Genomic DNA, 17,390 nt, shown 5'->3' on the forward strand with positions numbered 1-17,390 from the left:
CGGCCGCCATGTTCTCCGCTGCCCTGCTTCTGTTCTTCTTTGTCTAGTAGTCATTGCAATCATTTGTTCTACTTAGAGGCTTTGTTTGATTTTGGGGTGTTTAATTGATTAAACCAGTTCTCCTGAGTTTCCTTTTCAGTTTTGTAGTGGTGATTGAACTACACTGAGCATTGGCTTTTTCCTATATGTGCAGTGTTGCTTTCTTGTGTATCATACATGCCATTTGATATATTTTGCACTCCTACTGGTTGAGAAGAGGGGAGATAGTATGTCATTTAGCAGCAGTAGTCACCTCATATACCATCCACCTGCAAAAAGTTGTACAGTACAAATCTTTGTAATTTGTGAAGGAGTGTATTTCATGCCTGCAGCACTTTTATGTTTTTGTTGCAAGGCATAGACAATTTTTCTAAAGTACTTTTCTGTGATCTACAGAATTTTTCAGATTTCCTGTTCCGCTGGTATTTGGAGAAAGGGAAGCGAGGGAAACTCCTGTCCCAGCCCATTTCCCAGCATGGGCAACTTGCAAGTTTCCTGCAGGCGCATGAGCATCTCAGCTGGCTCCATGAAATCAATAGTCAAGAATTTGAAAAGGTAAGCTGGAATAATTATACATACCAGTTCAATGTGCTGCTGTATCCTTGTTGGCTCTTCTGAATGGTGTACTGTGAAGTTTGTTTGCAGTTACTTTTAATCAGACACTTTACTTTACATGGGCCACATGTCTAGTCTAGAGCAACTACATCATTTAGGAGATCCTTCACTTAAGTGGAAAGCATCAACTGGATAATGTGTTATAGGAAATTGTCAGTCAATCTTCATGACATCAGTCTGAACATTGTTGCTTGCTAAGTAGTGCACCGACTGCCGGGCCTTGACGGATATACTAGATCCTTAGCAGTTCTCAACGAAGCAGTGTAACAGTGGATGCAGTACACAACATTTCCAGCCATTCCCTACTGGAAACCGGTACAAGAGACCTTGTTTCACTAAACATGGTTATTTGCCATCACTCAATACCCTGTAGTCTATTCACTACTGACAACCTTTCGGCATGTTTATAAGAGTATAGGACACAATTTTTCGGCATGGTTATAAAAGTATCCAGCATGAGGATACGCTCAACTTCCGCATAGGACTTTGCACATTGTGCATTCTGACACTCTACGCACTGCATAGGCACCCCTTCTACCGTTGCCGCTCCTTTTTTGCATTCAGAGCACTTCTCAGCATGACACAGCGGGTGTCCCCATATCACGATGACCCGCGCTGAACGATAGATATGCCGTAAACCCTTTTGCGGATCACTTGCACCTGCATGCCTTTTTATGCAGTTTTTAAAGCTCATTCTGGCTGTCTTTCCTAATCATTTTTTCTCTTATTATCTCTTTTTCAGCCATCTTTTACGCAGGCATGTAAATACTATGTCGTAATGATCCCAATATTGTCTAAAAGAGATCGAAACATCGCCGACCACATGTACACTTTCTCTTTGTACATTACTCATATGTAACTGTGTCGCACCATATCTCTGCTTGCACTAATCAAATGTATAACATACGAGCAAGTCGCTCTGCCTGGGCTTTCCGGTTTGTTTTTCTGTTTTACGTATATACTGAATGTACACCTAGTAGGACGCAGGCTTGTGTCCCACTTTATTGTTTCGTGTGTCTATTTTACGAATTAAGAGTAAATCTGTCCGGTTGGACGGCTTCAAATATAGTGCTGATTCTGGTTCTATATTTACTTTTCAAACTCTATTGTCATTGTTTAGGGACCACTGTGTGTAAAACTCAAATATCAATGTATGTCATAATCCATGCTCAAATAACGATACTGCCACTAGTAAGAACAATGTAGATGTACGTTATGACCTAAGCAAACTTAACTGTATCAATACCAGTAAGAACGATGTCAATATATATGCGATGACAACTGTATGCACAATGCTAAGGATGTCAATAAAAATTATCCCAGTGACCGCCATATTATTTTTATGAGTTCTAACGAATTCAAATCATTGCTGTCGGATTCACCCAAGGTGGCCTCCCATCAACTCAGAGTCAGAGATACATGGTTAGACAAGGCCTACGACCCACATCCATGCCTATCAAATACCAGGTCAAAGTTGGGGTCTCTCTTAATCCAAACACAAACGCAGGTCCAGAGAAAACCCTGATCGATTCCACAGCTATAGATGCACCACAAAGAGGTCCAAGGAAATTGGCCCCAATAAAACCCGTGAGGCCAAGGTCTCACGTTCCCCAAACATATCATAAAGCTAGATACCACATGTATATAGAAAAACTCAGCCAATCAGGACACGACATCCACACCACACGTAGTGATCACACGCTCATCATGCCGGACATCTGGACACATATACACTGGCCCACACTAGCTCTACCCGAGATCAAGTTACCCGTGTCTTTATCTGATGCCCGCACTTAACCAACTTGGCAGAATATATTACAGTGTGGCGGCAGGAAGCGTATATCATAAATCAAATACATTCATAATATAAAGGACAGCACACCTTATTGGAATAGATGTCGAAGAACTGCTTAACCCATTGCTGCATCACCCTTCGTTGTGTCATCTAGGCAGTAGTGCCTAAAAAAAACATATGTCTCTTTTTCCATGTAGAAGCCCTGTATATGTCCGGCAAGGATACACTGGCAAACAAGGTCATAGAAGTTGTGGAGTTATGCGTGGAATGTTCCCAAACATTTCCAATCAAAAGATGGCAAGCTTTTTCATGGCAGAAAACTATGCCTGCTGAGACCCAACAAGCCATACTACTTCTTGAGAGAGCTTGTATTTACTCCAGTATTGGAACTTTCATAGATTCCCATTGCTTGTATCATTCCCCGTCGTCGGAATGGGAGCCTCGGTAATTATATATATATATATATATATATATATATATATATATATATATATATATACACCTAGGTAAATACACCCTAATAGGTGTAAAAAAGTAAAAATTAGGCCTAGGCCTCATTACATTTTGTAGCCTATAGGTGTCCTTATGTAAAAAGACCCAAACGTACACTAGCAACCAATCAGATTAGCCTCACCCTGTGGAACCTTCCTGAGAAAGCTCAGAGCCTCAGATTTTCTACCGCATCGTTGGTGACAGGGAGTCTCCTTAGAGCTCTGCTCTAACTTCTACTTTGAGGTATTATTTACACAGTTTTTCTGTGAGGATTTGTTTAAATTTCAACTATGGCTGATAAGGAAAAGAAGAGCCTGTTCAGGTCTTGTGCCAGTTGTGGTAAAAAACGACTTTATGCAGAAGACAAGCATAAAGACTGTATATATTGTTTATATCCTGACCGTAAGGCAGAGGAATGTAAACTATGCAGGATGATGTCTGTTAAGACCCTCCGGGACCGTGAGGGAAGATTACTAATTTGGCTCAGGAAGTTGGAAAAGAAAGAAGTTGTGGTTTCCAGTGATGAGGAGGATGCCAGGTCGACGTCTTCCAAGACATCTCTGAAGAGGGGTAGATCATCTGTGGAGGTATCATCTGAACCCCCTTCTAAGGCTGTGCGTGGGACCTCTGATAGGTCTGGCAAGCCCGAGCCTGGCGAATCTCCTCACGGAAGTGTAAAGGAGAGGGAAAGGCAAGCACCTCGGGTGCAGAAGGCAAAACTGGATGAGGGCTCGGCTGGGCCTTCACATCAAGAGAAAGTTTCTAAGTCCTTCAAGAAACCAACTGTAGAGGCTTCAACAGTGGTTAAGAAAGGCTCCAAGGCTTCTTCAGTGACTTTGTCTCCTCACCCGTCGACGAGCCATCCTGCGTCGACGACGACGACGAAAACTTCGACGACGATGCCGTCGACGAAGAATATGTCGACGGCGGCGACGACGATCACTACGTCGACGGTAACCACCTCGTCGACGAAGACAATCCCGTCGACGATGGCGCACCAGTCGACTACGAAGATGATCTCGTCGACGGCCCCATCGACGGCCCCGTCGACGATGGCACCGGATATGGCGGACTCATTTGTGACGCCGTCGACGGCAGTCCCAAGGAAAAGGAGGATAACACCTGACATGACATCACCTAGGAAGGTAACTCCATTCCCCCCAGCCCTGTTATTGGAAGAACAGGACTATTCTGAGGAGGAGAATGAGATGTATGGAGATGCTTATAGTCCATCGCAGTTGCATCTTAAATACCATGAGTCTGATGATGAAGATGGGTATTATTGCCAGCAAGAGCAGCGACAGCAGACTCAGGTCGCATATCAAGAAGCCCAAGTACAGCAGGGCATGGTTTCTATGCCCATGAGCCTTTTGACGGACTTAAGGGCAATGCTGGAGGAATATAGGAGCAGAAAGGTGTCGCGACCAGTGGAAGGTCAATCGCAAGTTCAGCCAGAGGTGGTGGCAACTCAGTCGGTGCCCCCGGCACATGTGGAAGAAGAGGGGGAATGTCATCGGCAGACACCGGACCAGGATGACACTTCAGATGAGGATGGAGCAGGTGACACCCGTGATCAAAACCCGGATAGTGAATGGAATCAGTATATTATTCCGGATTCGGCTGCTCCGGTGCCGGACCCGGTAGATTCACCTCCGGCGGATGTAGGAGGTTTCTTCAACTTAATGGAGAGAGCCACGGCACGCTTCAAGCTGGCAATGCCTACAACATCTACGGATTGTTTTTTATATGATTTTAAAGAGGCTTACCGTAAGGCAGTGCCTTCGATTCCCATTGTAGAGCATATATGGGAAGAAGGAAAGAAAGTAATGCAAGCTCCAGCGACGGTTATTCCAACTCTACCGCGCCTAGAAAAGAAGTATAAAGCTCCTGATGACAGTCCTGCCTGCTTGATTGGGCAACCAAGACCGGACTCAGTCATATCGCAAGCAGCGCAGAAAAGATCGCGGAATCATTCAGCCACCCTCACAACTCCACCAGACAAGGAGGGTAGAAGGTTAGACAACGCTAGGAAGCGTTTTTCATCAATGGCGAGCTTGCTGGTCCGGGCGGCAAATGCATTGGCTATTCTGGCGAGGTACGACCGCCAGATGTGGAGTGATGTCGTGGCATATATCGACCTACTGGCGGATGACCCTAAGGCCGAGGCACTGAAACTCCTTGAAGAAGGCCAACGTTCTTCTTCAGAAATGATTGACTGGGCGATGTACATCGCAACCACTTTGTTCCGTGCTCTGGGTAGCGCGGCGGTTCTGAGACGGCAGGGTTGGCTGCGAGCAACTTACTTCCGGCCGGAAGTTCAAAATAAGATTCTTGACTTACCCTTTGATGGGGACATGTTATTTGGGAAACATGTCGATGACACCCTGCAGGGAATAAAGAAGGACACAGAGACTGCTAGAGCTCTTGGTACCCTACAATATAGGAAAACACCGTTCCGTGGAGCAAGAGGAAGAGGCTTCACTTCGCCAAGAGGTGGCTATCAGCAACAACGGTACTCTCAGCAGTCACAGTCGTACAGACCTCAGTACGGCAATCAGTATTATCAGAGGCAGTCACAATCTCATTCTTTCTCTCGTCAGAGTTCTCGTGGACGTCAGGGGCGTCAGGGCAAGGACGCTGGCAAGCGTCAATAGCGGCCTTCTGACTCTGCCAACTGTTCCTCCGCTCCATGGGTCTCCAGTGGGCGGCAGGATAACTCAACATCTGAGCAGCTGGGAAGAAATAACATCGGATCAGTGGGTATTGAATATCATCCAACATGGGCATGCGCTAGAATTCCAGGAATTTCCACCTACAAGAGCTCCCCACGCCACTACTTCGAAACATCTAAACGTTCTACAGTTGGAAGCTCAACAAATGCTTCGGAAAGGAGCGATCCAACGTGTTCCCCTATCACAAAGAGGAGAAGGTTTCTATTCAAGATTTTTTCTGATCCGCAAAGCAAAGGACAAGTGGCGTCCAATCCTGGATTTAAGGGAGCTCAATACCTATCTCGTGAAACTGTCGTTTCGGATGATTTCACTCCAAGACATATTGCGCCTCTTGAATCCAGGCGACTTCATGGCTACGTTAGACCTGGAAGATGACTATTTTCATATCCCGATCCACCCAGCTCACAGACGTTTCCTTCGCTTCACAGTAGGCAAGAGTCACTTCCAGTTCATAGTGCTCCCATTTGGATTAAGATCCGCACCCCGGATATTCACGAAGGTGCTGGCTCCGGTAGCGGCTTTTCTGAGAAGACAGTCGCTGGAAGTATTCCCGTACTTAGACGACTGGCTGCTGAAGGCACCAAGTTTACAAGCAGCGTCAGAGGCAGTGGAGACATGTTTGAATCTCTTCACTCATCTGGGTTTACAACTCAACAGAGAAAAATCGGTTCTTCAACCAGCATGTTCAGTGAAGTTCCTGGGAGCAATACTCGATACTCAGGTGTGCAAAGCCTTCCCATCGGAAGAGAGACAAATGAAACTCATGTCTTCAGCCGCTCGATTGCAAAAGAAAAGTTGGATGACAGTCAGGATGTACAAATCTCTTCTAGGGTTGATTTCATCCTGTATTCAATTGATTCCGCACTGCAGGCTGCGAATGTGCCCCTTGCAAGAGGAACTGGACCTTCAGTGGAAGCAGGTGGAAGGGTCCTTCAACGACAGGGTGATTGTCACCCAGCGGATGAAACAGTCTCTTTCATGGTGGATGAGAAGATCTCACCTCTCGGTGGGTCTCAGTTTCAGAGCGGCGCCAGCTCCTCGCGTCATTACAACAGACGCCTCCCTTCAGGGTTGGGGAGCAGTCATGCAGGATCTCCAAGTCAGTGGACATTGGACGCCAGGAGAACGTCGCTTACATATCAATGTTCTGGAGCTGAGAGCTATTCGATGGGCAATGTTGGCTTTCCTTCCAAGGATTTCAAATTCGGCCATTCTAGTGCGTACGGACAACACCACCGCAATGCATTACATCAACAAGCAGGGAGGCACTAGATCGCCACTGCTTTCTCAGGAGGCCCAGCTGCTATGGGAATGGGCAATCTCACAGAACGTCAGGCTCGTGGCGGAGCACCTTCCAGGAGTATGCAACACGAAGGCGGATACGCTAAGCCGCCTGAAGGCAGTGTCACAAGAGTGGGAATTGGACGACACAGTGGTCAAGGACATCTTCTTCCGCTGGGGGACCCCAGCGATCGACCTGTTTGCCACTCCGTTCAACAAGAAATGCCGGTGTTACGCAAGCAGGGAACACCATCGAGGATCGCTGGGGAATGCCCTTTTGATGTCTTGGTCCGGCGCATTTGTTTACGCCTTTCCGCCATTTCCCCTCATCCCTCGTGTCCTCAAGAAACTCAAGATGGACAAGTGCAGGATGATACTGATAGCGCCCGCCTGGGCTCGCCAGTTCTGGTTCACGGAGTTGCTTCTTCTGTCGGAGGAACAGCCCATTCAACTTCACTCCAACCAGACTCTTCTATCTATGTCCAACGGCCAGGTCCTCCACCCGAACCCGAGCTCGCTTCAGTTGACAGCATGGCTCCTGAACACAGAGAGTTTAAGGATCTAGACATTCCGGAGGACTGCAGGAACATATTAGCACAAGCAAGAGCTCCTAGCACTAATAAAACATATAGATCTAAGTGGAAAAGGTTTTATTTATGGTGCCAGAGAGAAGGAGTGCAGCCATTCTCATCAGCTCCACATCAACTCTTACCATACATTCTTTCTTTAGCTCAGGCAGGCCTGGCTCATGCTTCCATCAAGGTCCACCTGGCGGCTATTTCCAGATATAGGCGAACAAGATCTGGTCCTTCTCTGTTATCAGCAAGAGTGATAAAGCAATTTCTTAAAGGACTGTTTAGAGTGTTTCCGCCAGTTCGGCCTCCACCCCCGGTTTGGCATCTGAATGTAGTCCTGGCTCAACTGATGAGATCGCCATTTGAGCCAATACATAAGGCAGACTTAAAGTTCCTATCATGGAAGGTGGCGCTTCTGCTGGCACTCACCTCGGCAAGGAGAGTGGGAGAACTTCAGGCTTTGACGATCAAAGAACCTTACTTACAGTTCAAAAACGATACATTGATCCTCCGGATGAACCCCAAATTCATTCCGAAGGTACCGACAGACTTTCATCTTAATGAACCGGTGGTTCTGCACTCTTTTTTTCCTCGGCCCTCAACCCAGGCTGAGAGGACACTTCATTCTCTGGACGTTCAGAGATGTTTAAAATTCTATCTTCAACGCACAGCTGGATTTCGGAAGACGCCCCAGCTGTTTGTGGCCTTCGGAGCCCCAAAGAAAGGATTTCCGTTGTCAAAACAAGGGATTTCTAGATGGATATCGAGTGCAATCCGTTTCTGCCACCAAGCGGCAGGCAAGCCGTTGGAAGGACAGGTGAAGGCACACTCCACAAGATCGATCTCTTCGTCTACAGCACTGTTTGCAGGAGTATCGATAAAGGATATTTGCAGAGCGGCCACATGGAGCAGTACTCACTCACTCACGAGACACTACTACCTGGACGCGGCTGCAAAGGGGGATTCTGCTGTTGGTCAAGCTGTCCTGAGAAATCTCTTCCAGTAAGAGGTGAGCTTTCCTCTCTTCCCTCCTTCCTGTTTTTTCTCACATTTCGTTTATTATGCTATGGTTACTGAGTTATGTTTATGATGATATGTTGTATCATTGGTTGATGATAGTTGGTAACTATGAACGAAATGTTTGAGGCAGGCTAACTGGTAGCTACTCTGATACAAGCAATGGGAATCTATGAAAGTTCCAATACTGGAGTAAGAAACCAGTTACTTACCTGTAACTTTAGTTCTCCAGTATTGGTAACTTTCATAGATTCCCATGCGCCCACCCACCTCCCCTGGGAAAGCTCACTTCAGGTCTAGGTGATTCGGTGGCAAGGCAACGGCTACGAAAATCTGAGGCTCTGAGCTTTCTCAGGAAGGTTCCATAGGGTGAGGCTAATCTGATTGGTTGCTAGTGTAAGTTTGGGTCTTTTTACATAAGGACACCTATAGGCTACAAAATGTAATGAGGCCTAGGCCTAATTTTTACTTTTTTTACACCTATTAGGGTGTATTTACCTAGGTGTATATATATATATATATATATATATATATATATATATATATATATATATATATATATATATATATATATATATATATATATATATATATGATTACCGAGGCTCCCATTCCGACGACGGGGAATGATACAAGCAATGGGAATCTATGAAAGTTACCAATACTGGAGAACTAAAGTTACAGGTAAGTAACTTGTTTCTTTTCTTGGACGAGCACAGAGTATAAGGAATTGATCAGATTTTCTAAATTGCTTAGTTCTCTCAATGTAGAGTTTTAAGCATCTTTTGATGCCTGTGGTATAAAGTGCTTTTTTTGCTGCATTGGTTGGATTTCTGAAGAAAGTTTTCAAAATGATCTCCTCATTGAGCTAAAAGCCTGATGGAGTTTTCCACTCTCTAACATTTCTGCCTGGCCGCTTGCAGTCATTGTTAAAACTTTTGGCCTTTCGCTGGTGTCTTATGCTGATGATATGCAGCTGATCTTGATGCTTTCCTCAAATGAAGTGGGAGTTCCCTTCTATTTAGGACCTATATGGCATCAATAGCAAATTGGATGAATCAGCATTGCTTTAAGTTAAACAGTAATAAAATCGAGGTCATAACCATTAGAAAATATTCTTCTAACTGGGGGCCCATCTGGTGGCCTGAGGTATTAGGACAGCCTCTTATTTCTAAACCTGAGGTAAAATGATTGGCAATTTGGATAGACAATTTCATATCATTAAGCATCAAATTAAGGCAGTGACCTCTTGTTGTTTTGGCCTGCTTGGAAGCCTAAAGAGATTTCCCTGGGAATTTCCTTCTTCCATTCAAAGGATGATAATTCTGTCCCTAATAATTTGGCGCCTAAATTACAGTAACATCCGCTACCTGTGTAGTGCCAAGTATGCCAGGAATAGGCTGCAAATTATTGCAAATGCTGCAGCGAGACTGCTTTGTCATGAGCCAAAATGTATTTCTGTTTCCAAGCAACTACGTACATTACATTGGCTTCCTGCGGAGAAAAGCATTACATTTAAGGCTATGTATGTCTGTCATCGAGCCATGAACAAAGCTAGTCCAGCTATTCTCAACCCTTTCCTTACTCCCTGCCATCCTCCATATGTTTAAGATAATTGGAACTTGATTTGGTGACTATACTGCAAATTAAGTTAGTAATGCAGGGTAGATCCTTCTGTTTCTTAGGACCCAATTTGTGAAATAAATGGTCAGTGAACATCCAGAACAACATGAATCAGCCCTTTTAGGAAACAGCTTAAGACCTGGCTGTTTTAGTGCTGGCTAAATATTGCTATTTCTGTTGTCTGGTATCAGCCGTTGATTAGGGCAACCATTCGCCGTATAAATAAGTATATCATAACATAACATACAGCTCTTTAAAGTAAATGCCTGAATTTCACTGATCCTTCAAGCAGGAGTGAGGGCAAGCAATAAAGAAACTTCCAAGAAAGATGCTGTAGATCAATCTTATGAATGGGTACAAAGGGACTTGGCTATATGCAAATCAGTCTGACCCTGGCCATGCCTGAACTGGGGTGGCAGAGTGAGCTAAAGAAAAATGATGGATTAAACCCAGAGCAGTTGACTGGGGGCGAGTGCTTGGAATGTTCAACACTCCCTCCATCATCCCCTTTGGTTTTGCTAAGTTCGCCCTAATTTGGCAGGGTATGCCCAGACTTCGGTCCCTTGCTCACTTTGCCACTGGATTCAAGATAGCCAGGCTGATGAGGGTTATGAACCCAAAACCGGTCCCAGGATGCTTGTTTCTGGTCCAGGGAAGATATGGCTTGGCAGTTCATGTTGTTCGATTGTTGACCCCTTGGTGGTCCCCTGGGCCAGTTGTTGCCTTGTCCTCTTGGAGGTCTCCATTGGCATTGTCCTAAAAAAGGAATCTGTGGGGGATAGCTGTATTCTTGGTAACCATAGGCCGAGCTAGGGCCAGGTTGTTCGGTGTCCCCTTCTGAACTATAAGAAGAGTCTGAGAAGGTCGTGTAGTTGTGCCTCCCTCTGAAACCACCACGGCCTCGATTGGTGGTAAGACCTACGCTTAACCTAGTGGTCAACATTTCGTCCTATAACCTGAAGGATGAGGAGATTAAGGTCCTCAGCAAAGGTCTGTCCTTTGTCCCGCCTGCACCCCCCAATAAAATCATGATCAAAACTGAGCTCCACAGGTTCTTCAGGAAGATCCGTCTTCGTTACTTTTTCAGACATTCGACTTCCCAGTCCCGGAATTCCTTTACAGGTTTAAGAACACCATCGACCTTTGTCCCACCAACTTATGCCATGACCAACAAGATTCTGGCCTATGAAAATGTGGTATTGAGAGATGTTGGCAAGATTCTGGAAGAACACAAGCACACTAATTCCAATATCACCATGATTGAGAAGACGGCGCTGTTAGCCCTCAAAGAGAACAAAGAGGGTATCATCAAACCTGCCGATAAGGGGGGAGCAATTGTGGTGCAGGATGTGACACAATACAAGGATGAGATTTACAAGCAACTCAATGACTGAGTCAGCTACAGAAAACTACCATCGGATCGGATATACTGCCTACAGTATATACCTTGCCGAAAATATACAAGGACATGGCTAAGCCTCCAGGCCGCCCCATTGTGTCGGGCTGCGGTTCCATGTTGGAGCCAATATGCAGGTACATTGATTTCTTCCTCAAGCCGATTACTGAGAAAACACCTACGTACCTACGTGACACAATGCAGACCATCAACATTGTAGATGGACACCCTTTTGACCAAGACAAGGAACTTCTAGTCACTTGTGATATTAAATCATTATATACCAGCATCCCCCAAGAAATGGCACTTGGAGTCGCCTCAACAGCATTGGATCAACAGGTTGCACCTGTTACTGTACTCACAGACTTCATCATTTCCCTCTTAGCGGATTGCCATGATGAGGAACTTTTTCATTTTTCAAAATCAATTCTACCTTGCCCCAGACCTAGCCATTATCTTTATGGCGGTATTTGAAAGTGAATTCATTTTTAATTTTAACACCTTGAATCCCTTCCACACCAATGTGGCGCTCTGGATGCGCTACATAGATGACATCCTTCTGATCTGGACCGGCGACAGCTCCCAGCTGGCATCTTTACACACTTGGTTGAACCAACAATTTGCTGATATCCAGTTTACACTTCATTCAGATGCAAAGAGTATTGATTTCCTCGACCTGACCATCTATGTTGATGGAAACGAACTACGAACAACACTTTACCGGAAACCGGCCGAGCGTAACTCACTTCTTCAGTATGACAGTCACCACCTGAGAGGCCTAAGGGATTATCTGCCATATAGGCAGTTCTTACGAATACGCAGGAACTGCTTCCTAAAACAGTACTACATGGAAGAATCAGAGGACCTCGCTGACCGCTTGATGGAGCGCGGATACCCCAAAAGACTGGTGAAGAAGGCTAGGAAACGTGCCTGGCTCAGTCCATGAGACCCTACTCCAACCGAAAGACCGTGAGAACACCCAAGAATAGAGGTTGACTTGTGTCGCGACATTCTCCACTAAAAGCAATGCCATAAAAAAGTAATCAACAAGCATTGGAACCTTATCTCCGATGATCTCCTACAGGATGTTCCCCCCATGCATTCATTTAAAAAAGGAAGGAGCATCAAGGACCATGTGGTCCGATCCTTTTTGGAACCCACAACACCTACCACGATTTTGTCTCTATGGAATCTACCTCCTGTCATTGGCCACCATAGATGTGGGCAATGCAAGGCCTGCCCTACCACCATTCAAACTAAGGAATTCAATCATCACAACCATAAGATTACTTTGAAAGTCTACACCAACTGCAACTCGAGCAACATCATATATGGGATTATCTGCCCCTGTGATCTCATCTATATTGGCCAGACCCAACAGAAGATCAAGGCCAGGATACTACAACACTGCAGTCGCATTCGCTGTGAGGTAGCAGGCGCACCGCTGGTGCAACATTTCAAGAATGCTGGCCATGCCCCTGACAACTTCAAATGTCCTTGAGAAAGCCACGCTGGGACCTAGAGGAGGTAACATTGGACAGATACTGGACATTCGGGAATCTGAATGGATGTTTCTTTTCAATTCAATAACCAATGGTCTGCATGAAATGGACAGCAGCTACGCGCAGCTAGCAACACTCTGCCCCTAGAACCAGATAAACACCATTGGACCTTCCTATCTGTCTTTCACTCTACCTCCTGCTTGACTAACCTCTAACTGTCTTATGTGGGCGTCTTTACCCTCATGTTTGGGGGGTACACGCTACTACATTGTGGGATTATTTTTTTTTAAACATCTTTTTATTAAATGCAAAAGAACAAAAAACAAGGAAAGAAAAAAAAAACAGAAAACAAGGCAATACATTACAGTTGTGTCATGTCGGCACTGGGGGGGATACATAGTCAAATCAGATGTCAAAAGTATGTGATAAAGGGGGGAGGGGGGAGGAGACCAGGAAGAAACAAGATATCTAAATGCCCGTGGAGGAAACATCAGGTTGGGAGGACAACAGGTCAGTATCCAATTCCGAAGGGGGGGGGGGGGAGTACAGATGCCACCACGGTATGCATTCCATTGATTCCAAATGTTCCCCCATTTGCGGGGCGTGCCACGGGAAACATACACTGTCTTTTCCCGAAACATGCACCAGTCCATGTTTTGTTGCCACACCAGAACTGTCGGTGGCCTTTGGGCACCCCACAACTGAGCAATGTCTCTCTTAGCAATCATATTACCCAAGGTCACATTGTGGGATTATTAATTTATTCTTTGAGTTGGGCTGTTTATCTCTTGTTTATTTATACAATATGAGGTACCAATACCATCGAATCTAAATGTTTTATGCGGTTATCCTACACTGCCTTCACTACTGATCTGAACTATTCTGTACTGACATCTTGACCCTCGTGCCGGGGAGGTCCACATCATTTCCTAGATGGTGTTGTCAAATATTTCTAGATGTCCCACTCAATCATAACTTGGACCATGCCTGTATCATCCTATGTGACTGGCACACGTAGGCAGTTTGTACCCCCACATTTCCTTTAAATACCATCCTTACGATGGGACGTCTTGACCCTCGTGCCTGGGACTTCCACGTCATTCCATAGATAGTGTTGTCAAATATCTCTAGATGTCCTACTCAATCATAACTTGGACCATGACTATATCATCCTATGTGACTGGCACACGTAGTGAGTTTTTACCCCCACATCCTTACGATGTGATTCAGCTTAGACACTGACTATGGAGATCCCTGTTTTTGCAATGGTTTCGTAATATGCCCCAATTCGATTCCATTATGAATTTATTCTGGACGGTGCGTTTTTTAACATTCCACCGGCTAGGTTTGCTGACTTTTTCATTGTTGGTGGTGAGGTCCCTATTACTAAAAGATAGTTCGGCATACCCTCGCTCCATTCAACGGGCTAGAACGCATCTGTTATCTCACTCATTTACTGACGACGGGCGTACGGAGTATGTCTTCCCTATCATGCTCCACGGATCCAGCGTGAGACGGCTGGCGTGCACACCGCGTTTCTTGAGGATCGCTTTAAATCCCGTCCAGCGTTTCCTCTGGTTGTTTTACTTTTCCGGACCCACAGCCCCCGCCCCCGGGACTACTGATTTCCAGCCCGCAAGTATGGCTCTCTCCTCTCATATTGTTCCTCTGCCCGCACATTAATCCTTGTGCTCGGGTTGAGTGTTATTGCTAATTACGAGTCTCTCTCTATTCCGTAGGATTACGGCATTATTTATTTATTTATTTATTTATTTATTTTTTAAGACCTTTATTACACGTAGTCAGATATACACAGCCATGTGCCTACAACCCTGGGGCCGGCTGCTAAAACATCTTATACACGTTTCCAAGAGATGAAACAATCATAATCAGCCCAGTGCATAGAAACTCATCAGTTAGTTTGCAGGTCATAAGGTCATAAATTTTCAGTTTCAATAGTAACCCGACAGTTGTGGACTTAGAACTATCCACAATTGGAACAAAAGAACATTGAGACGTCTACAATTCTGTCAATTTAGTACCAACATGTCGTGGAGTGATGCTGGACCATGCCCCGGGGGTCCCACTTCTGAACTGAGACCCACCGTCAAAACCACCTCCCAATCAACCCTCTTCGTCTGTGTTCCGCGACAGTAAATATGCTGTAAGATAGCACCAGAAGTCTTTGGGCCTAGATCTTGCCGGTAACTCTTCCTCATAAGTCTGTAGCTTGTCTCTACAGCTGGTCATATCCAGTATCCACCTGCTCGTTGTGGGTTTGTGTTTGCTATGCCAGCATTGTGCGATCTGCCTCTTGGCCAATAACAGCGCTATCGCACAAAATTTACGCTTTGTGGCCCGTAAATGTGGGATAATTCCCAGTAAACAAACACGAACAGTGCATTCCATCTCCACTCCCAACATGGCAGCCAGCGTAGTAGTGACTTCCCCCCAATAGGTTTGTATCGCTGCACAGCCCCATGCCAGGTGTGTGAACCCTGCCTCCCCTGCATTACACCGTTTGCATCTGTCATTATCCTGAAGGCCAAATCTATACATACGCGCCGGCGTGTAGTATGCCTGATGAATAAATTTATAATGAATAATACGTAAATTACCGTTTGGTGTTAGGATTTGTGTTAGCGCGCATGTTTGTTGCCATTCCTCCTCCGTTAGTGAAGTCTCCAGTACCTTGTCCCATCTTTCCTTTGCTCTGTCCCCCGCCCCTGGTATTTCAGCCTGCGCTGTTGTGTATAATCTAGACACCAGGTGTGAGGTGTCTTGAGAAGTGAGGATCATTTGGAGGGAGTCCAGGCTCTCCGGCTCCTCCGGGAATGTGGGGAAGAATGTTTGCATGGCCCGTTTTAACCGGTAATGTGTGAATAGGAACAGTGGTGTTTTATTCCGAATATACTCCATGTCGTCTGTTTCTACAAAGTGCCCCTCATGGAACATGTCTCCCATCGTCCCAATTCCGACCTGTTGCAATAACGACAGTCCTACCTTCTCCCCTGTAACTGATAGTTCCTGGTGGTAAGGCAGTGGCATCGCTGGTGCGTATAATGGCTCTTTGTGCGCTAATCTTGCCAGTTTCCTCCAAGCCTTAACAGTGGTGTCAATTGTGTTAATATCGCGATTGTGCAGAGGTGGGCGCGTGTGTGAGAGCATCGATGACAGCGGGATGGGCGCCGCATCTCCTTGTTCAATGGCCGTGTGTGTTAAATATGGTACTTCGTGGAACCAGTATGCCGCGTATTGTGCTTGAGCACATAAATAATACAACAGAAAATCAGGTACTCCGAAACCCCCCTTGTTGTATGGCAATGTGAGTGTCTGTAAGGGCACGCGTGCTTGTTTTCCCGCCCAGATCAGTTTTAAAACCAGGGACTTGATGTTGTTAAAAACTGCCGTAGGTGGTTCAATAGGGATATTATTGAAGAGGTACAGTAACTTCGGCAGGATATTCATTTTTACGATTGCTATTCGATCCGCTAATGACAGAGGCAGTTGTATCCAGCGCGACACTTTATCGTCCAAGTTGGACACAGCCGTGCCGTAGTTCGATCTAATCACCACCTCAGGATCTCTGTGGTACATTACGCCCAGATACCTCACCGGCTCTGACTGCCACTCCAATGGGTAGTCCGTATCGTGCGAGGTCGTCGTGTCTGTTAAAGGAATAATAGAGGATTTGGTCCAGTTTATCGTCAATCCGGAGTGTCCTCCGAATTTTATATATTCTCGCATAATTGGATTTAAGTGGGTGTTAGGGTCGCGTATGTACAAAAGCATGTCATCCGCATACAAGGAGATATGCAGAGGTCTGGATGGGAATTGCAATGCCGAGGTCTTGTAGTTTTGCCTTATTATGCAAGCTAGAGGTTCTAGTGCTAGTGCAAAAAGTAGTGGTGAGAGCGGGCACCCTTGTCTAGTGCCCCGTTGAATCTTAAAGACCTCCGAGACATACCCATTAACTCGCACCCTTGCACATGGATTAGTGTATATTATTGTGACCCATTGTACAAATCGCTTGGGGAACCCCATTCTGAGCAGAACAGTGAGTAAATAATCCCATTCGATGGAATCGAAAGCCTTGGCGGCATCTAACATGACCGCCACAGCTTTGGTTGATGGCTGGAGATAATGAGATAATGCAAATAACGACCTAGTGTTGTGGGTAGTGGATCGTGTAGGTATAAAACCCGCCTGATCTGGCAAGACCAAGCTCGTCATAAGCGGCTTCAGACGTGTCGCTAGTAACTTCGCCAGTATTTTAGAGTCAGTATTTATAAGTGATAGTGGCCTGTAAGACTCACATATCTC

At 45.6% G+C, this 17,390-nt stretch overlaps 1 protein-coding gene across 1 annotated transcript in view; it reads left to right on the plus strand.

The window, feature by feature from the left end:
• The window catches only part of NUP133 (nucleoporin 133), a 1,231,428-nt gene that overhangs the window by 925,352 nt on the left and 288,686 nt on the right, over window positions 1-17,390 (plus strand). Inside the window, exon 20 of the mRNA XM_078648729.1 lies at window positions 436-594. Coding sequence (XP_078504855.1) covers window positions 436-594 — 159 coding nt within the window. The remainder of the gene's footprint in view (window positions 1-435; window positions 595-17,390) is intronic.

Source organism: Lissotriton helveticus, chromosome 6 (assembly GCF_964261635.1).
Source record: "Lissotriton helveticus chromosome 6, aLisHel1.1, whole genome shotgun sequence".
Classification (NCBI taxonomy): Eukaryota; Metazoa; Chordata; class Amphibia; order Caudata; family Salamandridae; genus Lissotriton; species Lissotriton helveticus.